Below are 14125 nucleotides of genomic sequence, written 5' to 3' on the forward strand. Positions count from 1 at the left end.
TTATATCTTCTATTTCTTTGGGAGATTTTCTTTTTTTAAAAAAAGATTTTATTTATTTGAGAAAGAGAGAGACTCAGAAAGAGAGCACGAGCAGGGCAGAGAGGGACAAGCAGTCTCCCTGCTGAGCAGGGAGCCCAATGCGGGACTCAATCCCAGGATCCTGGGATCATGACCTGAGCCGAAGGCAGACGCTTAACTGACTGAGCCACCTAGGTACCCCTCTTTGGAAGATTTTCTGTTTCTTTGTTGAGACTTTCTATTTTTCCATTTGTTCTTTTTTTTTTTAAACATTTTATTTATTTTACAGAGAGCGAGAGAGCACAAGCAGGGGGAAGAGTAGAGGGAGAAGGAGAAGCAGGCTTCCAGCCAAGCAGGGAGCCCAATGCAGGGCTCGATCCCAGGACCCTGGGATCATGACCTGAGCAGAAGGCAGATGCTTAACCATCTGAGCCACCCAGGCGCCCCTTTCCATTTGTTCTAAGAATGCTCACAACTGTTCTTGAAACATGTTTATGATGTCTATTTAAAAATCCTTGTTAGATGATTCTAATATCTGTGTCATCTTGGTGTTGGTGTCTGTTGACTGTCTTTTCTCATCCAAGTTGTAATTATCATAGTTCTTGATATAACTAGTCATTTTCAACTGAATCCTAGATATTTTGCATAGTATGTTATGAGGATCTAAATCTTACTTAAATCTTCTGTTTTATCACATGTGGGTGAGTCCACATTCCCATTCGGCCTCCACTGACACCTGAGAGAGAGGGGCTCCTTTTTATTGAGGGCTAAGTGAGAGTTCCAGCTCCATATTAAGGTTTTACTGGTATCAGCCTGACTGGGAGGGACCTGGGTACCTAATTACATGGTAAATGTGTATCATTTTTAGTGCTGGGTGGTGATAAAAATCCCATTTGTCCACTATGCCTTCTTTTGACATGACTTCATTGGTTAGGGGGAGGTGCATTTCATTATCATCTTTAGGGATGGAGATCCAGGCTCCCCACGTGGTTTCTGATATTGTGGGACTGGGCTATTCCCACTCCCCATTTGCCCTTCCCTGACACTCTGTCCGGAGATTAAAGACCTCATTACAGCCTGGCAAGCGTGGAAGTATAGGGTCTCTAGTTGGCTTTTGCTGGTAGGCGTAGGGACGCAGTCTCCCCTCTGGCATTTAGCTAGAGTAGGGCAGTTACTGTCTAAAAAAATTTTTCTGTCTTGCTATGCTGTCTTTGTCTTTTAGATATGGAAAGAACAGAGTTATGTTGGGGCTTTTTATTTTTTGGTCTATGTCCTTTGGTGTTTCCAGTTTGCAAGCTTCTCCAGCATCTGGTCTGGGATATATGAGGCCAAAAGAAAACCCAAGGAACTCACCACCATGTCATTCCTTGGGATCCAAATTCCCTAGAAGGTGTGCCATCTTATCTCTAACTTTCAAGGTCTTCTCATGTTTGGTTTATATACAATGCCCAGGGATCAATAGGGTAAAGTATATCTACACCATTTACTCCTTCCTGCTGGAAGCAAAAGTCCTCAATTCTGATGCTTTTAAAAAATGTACAATGATTGGAATTTCTAATGTACAGTCATACTATAAGAAAAATAATTTGATCTCTTATTTTACAATACATACAGCACTTATTTTGTTGTTTTAGATGATTTGCTAAAACATCAAGAACAATTTTGGGTAATAATCCCAATAAGTAACATCCTTTTCTTTTTCCTGAAATGACTTTACCATTTCAACATTTAGAATGTTTGTTGCTTTCTTACAAGTAGTTTTAAAAATCATATTTAGTGGTTTCCCTTCCTATTTTATTTATTCATAATATTTCCTCTGCCTTACTCACAAATCTAATCCATCACCTATTCCCATTGAGTCTACCATTATAAGTACACCTTAATTGCATTCTATTTTGTCATCTTATTGTTAGAAGGGAGCATGAAGAGGGAGAACTGGAGAAAGAAAAATTGAAAAGGGGGGAAGAGGAATAGATGGAAGAAGGAAAGAAGAAAGAAGAAAACAGGGATCAGAGAAAGGATGAATGAAAATAGTTGCAAGTAAATGGAATAATTAAGATAAGGAGAAATAAGAGTGGAGAAAGAACATATATTAAGTCGAAACAGAAAAAGCAGTAAGAAAGAGAATAAGGAGCCAGAACGCACAAGGAAGAAGAGATGTAGTACAGAAGAGTATGAGGGGGGATGGGAGGAGTTAGAGATTAATAAGTAGATGAAAGGAAAATAAAAAAGGAGAAGGAAGAAATGAGGAAGAAAGCAGTAGAGGAAATAATAAGGGAGAAAAGAGAAGTGTTTGAAGTAAGAGGGACAGGGACAAGAAGAAGAAGAAATGATGTGGAATCACACCTCACAAATGGCAGATTTCATTCTGCAGAGAGAAGAATGTTGAATATAAGAAGCTCCTCTTTTTTTCTCCTCAAATACCCAGTTTCCTTTGTATTTGGTACCCAGCAAAGTGCCGGAGGTGATTTCTCACATGATGTCACTCCTGCCTTGAGGTAAGACCACTGTGGTTTTCAACTAGTAAGAACCATGTGCCCCACATTTTGAATAGATAAATTTGTTTGCAATACTCATCATTTATCACATACTTTATGCTGCTGGTTGTTCATCAGGTATGGATATTATCTGACAAATTCAGGTATGCAGGAAATGTAAGTTTACTTTTTCTCTGCAACTCATTTTATAAATTCTATGTCAACTTCCCAATCGATTGAGTGGTTGAAACTCAATCTCCAGCAGTATAGAGTTCTCCTTACCCCCTTCTTTGGGGTTGTGTCTAAGTTATAGACCTTAGTGTCAAAACATCAGAATGGGTTCTGTTGAGTATCCCATATCCACACTGACACTCATGTGATATCTGGCTCACCAAGTAGCTGTTGACTTGAACCTCATTCTTTACTACAAACCCCTCTTGGGGTCTGACTCTCTCTGAGGGTGTCATATACCACTCATATACATGGGAAATATTCTGTGGCTCCTATCATATGATGGGGTCTGTTCATCTCTGTGAGGCTGTCTTTGCCTAATATATTGTTATACTCCCATGATACCCTGAGCTGAGAGAAACTATGTGAGGAGGCCTAAAGCTCAAAATCCCTATAGACACCACACAACCATTTCTATTTTTGTAGTCTTCATCTCTCCTGGCCTTACCCAGGAAGTGAGGCACAAGGCCACATTGTTAGAGGATCTCACAAACCAACCTGGGGTTTCTTCCCATCCCTGAAATACAGGGCTTAGGTTTCTCCAGGAACCCACAATATCTACCAACTCTTTGCTTCTTGTCTGCTTTTCTTCTCAACACAATCAATGTGAAGCTGGAGGTACACCTTGAAAAGAAGTGCTAAAAACAACAGAAGGCTAAACAAACTAAAAATCAATGACTTTTCTTGGGCCCGACAGAGAAATGAGGTTTCAGAACAAACCACCATCCTGAAATCTTGAGGAATAGGCAAATCCAGAATCACAAATGAAATATACTTACCTGAAACAGAAGCCACTAAAGCTATAAACTTGCAGGAACACTTAACTGATAATTTTGACAAGTTGCTGGAGGCTGAGTGTGGACTAGAGTGAAAGTGAGAAACTCCCGGGAGTGGTAGTCTTGGGGGGAGGCACACTTTCATGGGCTTTACTTCCAGGAATCTCACCAGGTTCTCAGAGTGCAGATCCAAGAAAGACACCCTTGTGGCCCTGGCAGGAAGAGGGGAAGAATCCTTGTGAATATCCTTATGAAATATGCCCAGAGCCTTCTCCACAACAGAGGCCTACTCTCCAGGAGGAAAGACTACCAGAGCCTTGTTCCAAAGCCATGGAGGAAGGACATCCTTCTCATTCCAAACTCTCTAGCTTTCCTATCTCATCTAAGGTAGGGGCACAGAGAGGGGGACTACACAAGAAGAAATACCTGTAAAGGTCACAGGCTCACTAAAACTCAGACATTTAACTGGAGTATTACAAAACACTCCCTTTTCTCTCATACCATACCACCACAGCAACAGGGCTCCAGTATATTAACAATGGGTTATAACTGAATGAACTGCAAGACAGACTCTCTAAGGAAGAGGACTTAAGGAAGCCCAAAGTCAAAAGAGGAAACAAAATCAAGGATGCTAGAAGAATATGGAGGCTCTCACACCTAATACTAAAGGAAACTTTAAACAAAGCCCGCTCTTGGCAAGGTTAACCTGTGTCTTCACACTAGAGACCAATCTATCTCACTTCCTATTACCTAATTCATCATGTCTAGCTTTCAACAAAAAAATTGAAGGCACACCAAAAAGCAAGAAGAAAAAGTCTGAAGAGACAAAGGAAGCATAAGACTTAAATATGAAAGAGTCTTATGGACTTGGACTTATCAGACAGGGAATTCAACACACTGTAATTAATACATTAAAGGATCTAATGAAAAAAGCAAACAACATGCAAGAATCTTAGATATGGGTAAAGTAAGCAGAGTGATGGTAATTCTAAGAAAAAATCAAAAGGAAATGCTAGAAAAAAATCGTAACAAATGAAGAATGCCTTTGGTGGACTCATTAGTAGATTGGACACAGCTGAGGAAAGCTGGAAGGTGGATTAAGAGATACTTCCCGAACTGAAAGGTAAATAGGAAAAATAATTTTAAAAAACCAGAATATTTAAGAACTATGAGATAATTTCAAAAGATGCAACATATGCATAACTGGAACACAGAGGGAGAAGAATGAAGGAGAAGAAATATTGCAAATAATAATGGCTAAGAATTTTCCAAAATTAATGAAGACAACAAATCACAGATCCAGGAAGCTCAAAGAACATCAAACAGGTAAATACCAAAAGATTTACACTGAGGCACAGAATTTTCAAACTGCAGAAGACCAAAGACAAAGAGAAAATCCTGAAAGAAGCTAGAAGAAAAAAGTATCTTACTTACAATGGAACATGGATAAGAACTACTGAAGGCTTCTCATCAGAAACAACGCAAGCAAGAAGAGAGTGGAGTGAAATATTTAAAACGTTAAAGAAAAAAACCCACTGACCTACATTTCTACATCTAGCAAAGTATCCTTTAAAAGTGAAGGAGAAATACTTTCTCAAACAAAAACTGAAGGAATTCATCACCAGCAGATCTATCCTACAAGAAATGTTAAAAGATTTTCTTGGAGCAGGAGGAAAACAATATAGGGCAGAATCTTGGAACTACATAAAGACAGGAGCATTGGAGAGGGAATAAATGAAGCTTTCCTTCAAAGAGGAAATCAAAACCGCAATTATAGATATTTTAGGATGCTTTAATCAAAGGAAATTTATGCAAAACATTTCTCCATTATTGCATGCAATACATAAGAAAAACATTTCAAACATAAACATATATCCAGGATAAAAATAAAAGGACGGAATAAGTTATGGCACACAATAAACAAATGATATGTTAATATCAGACATAGTACTTTAAGGTAAAATATTATTTTAGATGGAAAGTTCACTGCATAATATAAATAATATACAAATCATAATTTAACAGATATGCAAGAAGAAATAATAAAACCAAAATCATAGTGGAGTGAATGATAGAATAATCATATGAAATAATGGGTCCTTCCTGAAACTTCTACATAGGTACTATACATTGAGACCCAAACATAAAACATTAGGATGCTTCCTACTGGGTATCTACCCCAAAAATACAAAAACACTAATTCAAAGGGATATATGCAACCCTATGCTTATTGTAGCACTATTTACAGTAGCCAACTTATGGAAGCAGCCCAAGTGCCCACTGATAGATGAATGGATAAAGAAGATGTGGTGTATATATACGGTGGAATATTATTCAGCCATAACAAAGAATGAATGGAGCTAGAGAGCATAATACTAAGCAAAATAAGTCAGTCAGAGGAAGGTAATACCATATGAATTCACTCCTATGTGCAATTTAAGAAACAAAACCAGTAAGTAAAGGGAAAAAAGAGAGAGACACAAACCAAGAAATAGACTCAACTACAGAGAGCAAACTGATGGTTACCACAGGGGAGTTGGGTGGGGGGAATGGGTGAAATAGGTGACGAGGATTAAAGAGCACACTTATCATGACGAACACTGAGTAATGTATACAATTGTTGAATCATTATATTGTACACCTGAAACTAATATTATACTGTACGTCAACTATACTGGAATTAAAAAACTAAAAAATTAAAAAAATATTATGGTGCCTCAAAATGAGCACTACAGAATTCTTAAATCCTTCCATGTTTTTGGATGGAAGCTAACTTGATTTTACCTCCTTTATTTCTATCTGTGTAAGAATTTTAAAAGAAATTTAAGTATGCCTACTAGATGCTATGTATTGTGATAAGTGCTGGGGAAACAATGATGAGCAAAAACACGTGTATTACCTCTTTTCAAGGACTACTGGATCTCAGTCAAATGTAAACAAAACTGAGTCCAGTTAGACTTGCACAATTTTGAGATACTTTATGGAGCTTTCTGATGCCAATTTGCAGCATGAGAGCAGGCAAAGTGACATCTCAAGATTATATCAAATGATCTTGGCATAAACTTAAATAGGTTACATCTTCCTTCACAATGACCAATTCCCTATTCCCTTCCAATTAATTCCTCACTCCCGTCACAACAACAATTAACATTAATAAGGAGAAGGTTATCAGAAGAGGTTATCAGAAGAGACAGGAAGCCTGCAAGTAAAACCTCCATGCAGTTTGAGGGTGTTTGATATCTCATCAGATAATCTTACCATATGGGCTTTTGGTATCTTGTGACTTAGAAACCCTCTGTCATCTGCATTGGAAAATTCACAGGTATATCTGACTGTTCTTAGATACCTGGGATATGATTTAGCTCCATAGGTGTCCTCATGTTCAGCATCAATATAAAACTTAAAAACCACCTAATTTGAGAATCATAAAGCATTAAAAACTATAAAAGATACAGAGCTGGACTTAAGTCATCACATACTTCAGCTTATGGCATTTTCTGATTTCATTTTATGAAACAAGGATGATCTGAAAAACACTGGAAAAATGGTCCCTACCATCTCCAACATTGCACAATCCCCCCCAACATGCACAATGATAATATACTGCATCTGAGACTGTTTTTAGAACCTAATGTTACATAACAATTATTCTGATATTAAAACATTTTCCAAGATACTAAAAAGCCTTTGTAAACTTCTTTATAATTATATAATATCCCATTATATAAATGTACCTACTCAACTAATTAACAAAGGTGCTGTTTCCATTCATTTTTGTTCATTAGATTATCATTGTGGTGATTCTTCCTCCAAAGCTCTGTGCCTATCTCCAATTATTTCCTTAGGGTATATTATTAGAAATGGAATTACTAGGTCAAAGGGGTATGAACTATTTTAAGGCTGTTATTCAATACCCAAATGCTTTCCAGAAAGTTTTATCGACACTAGTAATGTAGAAGAGTTCTCATGTCCCTTGATCATATTCAGTATTTGCTTTAAAAATATCTTTTCTGGTTTGATAGATAAAATATTTAATTGATTTAAATTGTATTTACTTTATGATTAATGAAGGGAAACACACTTCTCAGTGTTTTTTTAGTCATTTCTACTTCTGTAAGAGTTCTTTAAACATTAAGGATATTAACTTTATTTCTACCATATTTGTTATAAATACATTTTTTTGGCTTGTGGCTTGCCTCTTAATTTTGTTCATGAATTCTTGATACAGGAAACATGCAAACTATTACTTTCTTTTCCACAGTCATTTCCTCCATTTAAAAAAAAAAAATACTAGGGCTGTCCTTAACCATTCAAACGCCAAGTAAATATTCATTTTTATGGAAAGTAATTCAGAAATGCATACTTAGCACCTAAAATAAGTAATTTACCTATGAAGACTTTGTTCTTAGTAGGAAATTATACAAATCTAAATTATTCTGATGTTTAAACAATGACAGAAGCCGATTTCTATTACAGCATGAAGAAAACAATTTAGCAGGGTATCGAATTTAGCAGGGTATCGAATGTGACTTTTAAAGTTGCCTCAGAATTTTAGTTAAAGCCACATGGCCTAAAAAAAAAAAAAAAGAAACCAAGTATTTCCCTATTCTAAAGGGAACCACCAAGGAGTTCTGAACACATTCCTACAGGACTTATGCAGAATAGCAGACTATTCACCCTACTGATACTTATTCTGTTCCTTCTCTGACCAAATGTACTTAGAGACTAGGAAAAATTAGAGAAGAATTCACAGTGTTGTAAGTCTTTGGCTTGGGAAAGAGTGTTTTCCCTCCTTTGTCAAAGCCATGGGAGGAGGGATCCAAAGAATCACTTATAGAGATTGGGGGAGCCTGCATGGGGTAAAAACAGAAGGAAGTATTTTATCACATTTTGGATATTTAATAGTTTCTCCAGACTGAAATTTCTGATGATTACTCAAGTTTGAGTCACCCCTAAAGGCTTTTCTACACTGACTGCATTCCTATGGCTTCTCTTCACCATGTATTCAACTATACCAAATTAACATTTGAACTCTGGTTGAAAGACCCATGATCACTATATTCATAGGGTTTATCTCTACTGATGAATTTTCTGATGTTAACAAAATCTGAAGCCTGGCTAAGGGCTCTTTAACGCTCTTTATACATGTTTTCTCACCATCATAACCTTCTTGGTGACCCGTGATCTCTGAAATTGAAATTGGATAAAGAAAGCTAAGATCCTGTGACCCACACCATGGGCTGCCTGTCCTATGTATGGGTTCATCCTCATGTACGACAGTGTCTGAAATTAGAGCACAATTATTCTAACACCTACTGTAGTCTTGGATACAATCCTGTATCTATCCCAAGCCTTAAAAATCTATCCTTTGAAGGGAAGTTAATCTGTCCCTTTAGCTTGACTTTATACTCAGAAGTTTCTTAAGTTTGAAGTCATGAAGATTTACCCTTGGAATATGTGGTCATATCCCCTGTGATCCAAAAATCTTAGAATATGTTTCTTGTTTTGTTCAGACTCTTCCTTCTCATCTTGATAACAAAAATTTTAGAAGTGCAACTGTCACTTATATCTGATACTTGGCAGTACTGAGGAAACCAACAAGCTCAAAGGAAAAGAGAGGAGAAGGAGAGAAAAGGAAGAGGAAAAGGAAGAGAAAAAGAAAAAAGGAAAAGGAGAGGGTTATCTAACAAGTCTCCACCATATAGCTTCCTAAGAGGCAAGCCAGGGACTGGAATTACCCTCCAACCTGACAAAAACACTAAAAAAAAGGGACAAACATATGAAATCATTGTTTCTAAGACATCAGACATTAGGCAGTGAAAAACAGTGATCCCTGAGAGATGGTGGGGCGGGTGGGGCGGGGGGGGGGGGGGATAAGGTGAGCCTTTACAATTTGGAAGTTTCCAGTTCATGGTGCAATGAAGGAGAACACAGTCAGAGCCCAGAGGATTTCTTTCGTTGAGGTGACAGAGATGAGATCAGAAAGAACAAGGTGGCTAGAGTCCAGAGAACAGAATACCAAAAAGTAGAGAGCTGCACTTGAGAATTCTGAAGAATTTTGAAAGACTGTCATAAAGTATTCAGCAGAATACTGATCAGTTAATGCATATAAGTAAATTACCCAAAGCTGGGGAAAGAACCACCTGAAAAGATTAGAGTGCACAAATGTCAAAAGCTCAAACAAGTCTGGGGATCATGCCTGTTCCCACCTGTTCCTACCATCCAGAGCAGAAAAACTCATAATTCATGAGGCACGAGGTATTCAGATGGGCCTTGCTTCACGAGTCTGGGATAATTAGCTTTATGCAAAACACTTCTATGGTCCTGCCTAAAATCTTAAAAGCAAGACTCAAAAAAGATTTAACTGCTTCCAAATAACTGCATCTCATAATAAACATCAAGAAGATATATAATAATACAAAAATATCTAGCACCAAAAGGCAAAAAATTTACCAAAATGTAAAGTTCAAAAGGTAAAATTCATAATGCCTAGCATTCAAAAAACAAACAAAGAAAACAAAACAAAACCAGGCACGCGAGGAAGCAGAAAAATGTGAGGGAAAAAAAATCAATCAATCCAAACTGACCCACAACTTACATAGATGTTGTATTTAGAAGACAAACTCATTTAAAAAGTTACTACAATTGGGGCGCCTGGGTGGCTCAGTTGATTTAAGCGTCTGACTCTTGATTTCAGTTCAGGTCATGATCTCAGGGTGGTGAGACTGAGCCCCACCTCAGGCTCCAGTGGACTCCACATTGGGCGTGAAGCCTGCTTAAGATACTCTCTTCTCCCTCTGCCCCTCCCTCCACCCCACAAGAGCTCTCTGTCTCTCTCTCTCTCTAAAAAAAGTACTATAACTGTGTTCCTTATGTGCAAAAAGCTAGAGAAAAGTCATGCTAAGTAGAGAAATGAGACATTTTTAATTAAGGTGCAAATGATGTCTAGTAATAAAAACCATAATATTTGAAATGAAAAATTCACTGGATGGAATTAACTAGTAAACAGATTAGTGAACTTGAAGACATAACAATAGCAAATATTCTAAATGAAATAAAAATAAAATACATTTTAAAAATAAATAGAGCATTGTTTTGTTCATGCCATTTCCTCTTCTGGGAACACTCTTCCTCCATCCCAACCATCCAGCCATCCTTCAACCAATTAATTCTGAATCTGCCTTCTGGTCTCAGTTCAATTGTCACTTCCTCCTTCATTGGCCTTCTAGAGTAGGTCAAACCCTCTTTAAATCAATTCACAGAACCATGCACTTAGCTTCTACAACACTTATTACAATGTCAACCTCACAAATATTTGGGTCTGTGATTAATGTCTGTCTCTAATTACAAGACAATAAGCTCCGTGAGGGCAGAGAAAACATGTCTATTTTTGTTTACCATGATATCTCCAGCATCTCAAACTATGCCAGTCTTATAGTACCGCTGTACGTTGAACCTTACCTGTATCTGTTACCTCTGGGATTTTGATCTTTTAATTATACCCTCTCTCCCATACCTGCAACCATTCTCCTTCTCTCCTGGCTATATCCTACCTAGCATCCCTTCTTTCTTACTAAATAAACCTTGACTTTTATTATAGGTGACAACGTTCTTAGCTGTAAACTTACATTACCCAGACACCCTTGCAGATAGTGGTGGCCATGTGTCAGTTCTGTCCTATAGATGTTAAGTGGAAGCTGTTGGGTAAGATTTTTGGGAAAGCTCCGTATAAAGGAGACTAATTCTACTGACAAGATATTTTACCCTCTCCTCTTCCTTATCTTCCTACCTGAAACAGACATGATGGATAAAGTTGTATAAGGCATCCTGCAACCATGAGGCACCTGAAGGATGGGAGCCACATGCTAAAGATGATGAAACAAAAAAAATATATGTATGTGAAGGGCATTGATGAAATCCCGGACTTCATTAGATTTTAGATAAGATAAAGATATCTCCTAATCATTTTAAACAACTCATTTTCAGATTTGTTACATGAAAAATTTCTCTCTCACACAGTCTTTAACAGATTATCTCATTCACTCATGACTCCCTCTATGACTTATAATGACTATGATTTATGACTTATGATCTCTACACACTGTCCCAATTCTCCAAACTATCCCACTAGCATGCACACTATCTCTATTACTGCCATTTCTGCACATCCACTGTCCTACCCTGTACTATCATACACACAATGTCCATACAGTACCGTAACTCTCACTGTCAAATACAACTAGTTCTAATCAACACATACCATTGCCATCACTCAGCCACACCTATAATCACTCAATCCCTACATTATCAATGTCTCACCACACCCACTATCACACAGTCCACAACCCCACTATAAAACCTTCATCATCTTCCAAAACTTTCCCACATGCTCATGCCATCTCCCTATTATACACTCACAACCAATACCCACATCACTTCTGTTGTCACACGCATACTTTTCCTGTTCCTCACTGACACTTGAAACTGCATTTTCCCATATGCTTTATTCAACAACCCCACTCAGACACTCATGATATCCACACTCCAAATTATCATAACACTTTTCCACTCCCCCTTAACATACACACTAACCGCATCTATCTGCTCCCCAAAGTAGATACACTTCTCATTTCCCCCAGCCATCACACACACAAACACTAACTCTATCACTTCCACTATGAATCTATCTTCTACCATCACTTAAACTTTCCCCATTCCACCCACTGTCTACATCCTCCTATGACTACTTGAAATACCCATCCACATTTTTACACATAATAATCCCACTGTCTCATTGTGTCCTTTACCATTGTATCTCCCTCCTCACTCTCTCACACAACCATACCACACAAGCACAATTCTCATCTTCCACAGTATGACATACATCGTGTCTATAACCACCAGTATCACATATATTCTGATCTTGTCCGATCACTATCATTCACATTGCCCCCCTTCATTTTCAGCGATTTCAGACCATTCTCCCCCATTATTCACACTGTCCCTAATGTTATGGTTATCACACATACCTTGCTTGTTCATCACTCCCACTATCCCACTGTCACTCAATACTCTCCCCATCTCTGCATCAAACACGTGGCCCAGATCATCCACAATTTTACACATGGTGCCCATCCCCTTAAATCTCATTTTCTTTTCTCCCTTCCCTTCTCCCCACCCATACCTACACACTTTCCCAACATGTGCATACTACATGAACCCAGATAATACAGAGAAACTTCTCAACTGAAGCCTCATTTCAAAGCTCTAGTAAGTAGAGGAAGATATCATGCTCAAAAGATATAATATTTAATGTTCTCACTTGGTAAATAGTTGTGAATGGATTCCTTTTGGTATACTTGCCTTTAAGAAGCATTTCTTCATGTTTTGTTATAGCATTTAGATGAGGTTTTTAATACTTCACTGATGTGTCTTTAATTATGATCTATGCAGTTAAGCTATTTGCACTATAAAGTCTTCCCAAAATACCTTATAGCTTTTCTTGTTACAGCAAAATTGTGATATTTTTGGTCCTAAAGAGACAGACAGCTTCAAGCAAATGGCAATACTGAATATATCACTGAGCTGTGTTAGAGGGAACACTTAATCTTTACTTCTCATATTTCCATGTGGAAGAACTTCAAGTAGACTAGCACTCCTGCTTTTCTGCCCACGGGAGAATGAGTTATAAGACTAGTATGTTTGGGAGACATATGGCTCACACCCTTGCTCTCTGCTTTTTCTCCCAGGGGTCTGTATGCCTATGGAGAACATGCATTCTGACTAGCTCCTTGCCGTGCAATAAGGGGCCTACTTTTGGCCTGGAGTCTCTCGGTTTTTCAGCATTGGTTATAATTGCCTAGGTTAAGTCTGCCTAATTCTGGGGCCCACCATTAGGAAGTTTACACTAAAACCACCTTCTCCAGCCATCTTTATCAGTAATGAAGATGATATTTTGATTTCCATCTATTAGAGTCCTAAATTTGTATTTCAATTGGTTCTGAACCTAGGCAGGGAAGACAAAGTGTTATTTATTGGTCTCTTAAAATTCCCACACCATTGAAATCATGAAAATTCTTTACTGGCTTTATTGTTTTAACACAGAAGTTTCTAAGTGAAGTTTGTTTTGATTAGCACTTAAGACAAACACTTGGCAGCAACTAAGAATAGGTGTAAACAAGGAAACTGTATGTCTACCACTCCTAAACTCCCAATTTCTCTGGATTAGGCAGTCCAAAATCCGAAGGAGTAGAGTTACTATTGTACAATAGGTGCTACTTAATCAGGATGGTGGGGAGCATCAACCAGATCTACCTTCCTTGGCCATACTGTTAAGTCCTAGGAGGGCAAAACCAAAAGAGCTCTGTCATGGGATGTGGTAGCAAAGTTTTATATGGAATATTAGAAAGGGGTTTAGCCATTCATCCAGATGTATGGAAGCCTTATTAAAGAAAGATCGATGTGAACCATTTCTTAAAGGGTAAAAAACCATAGGATGCTCTTGTTAACAACAAGTTCTCTAAAAATTTAGATCTAACAGTCATTTTAGTTCTCATTCTTTTTGCTAGTTAGCTTCATGCTAGCTTTTGAGCCCTTGTATACAAACTTAAATACTGTGTTTGT

At 37.8% G+C, this 14125-nt stretch overlaps 1 protein-coding gene across 4 annotated transcripts in view; it reads right to left on the minus strand.

Annotated features, from left to right (window-relative positions):
- The window catches only part of MAGED1 (MAGE family member D1), a 64647-nt gene that overhangs the window by 14091 nt on the left and 36431 nt on the right, over positions 1-14125 (minus strand). Inside the window, exon 1 of one of the 4 annotated variants that reach the window (XM_036108853.2) lies at positions 3506-3661. The exons of the other annotated variants lie outside the window; for them this stretch is intronic. Within the exon in view, the coding sequence (XP_035964746.1) occupies positions 3506-3647 (142 nt within the window). The 5' untranslated portion in view covers positions 3648-3661. Of the gene's footprint in view, positions 1-3505; positions 3662-14125 lie in introns of those variants that run through there. 4 annotated transcript variants of the gene reach the window in all.

Source organism: Halichoerus grypus, chromosome X (assembly GCF_964656455.1).
Source record: "Halichoerus grypus chromosome X, mHalGry1.hap1.1, whole genome shotgun sequence".
Lineage (NCBI taxonomy): Eukaryota > Metazoa > Chordata > Mammalia > Carnivora > Phocidae > Halichoerus > Halichoerus grypus.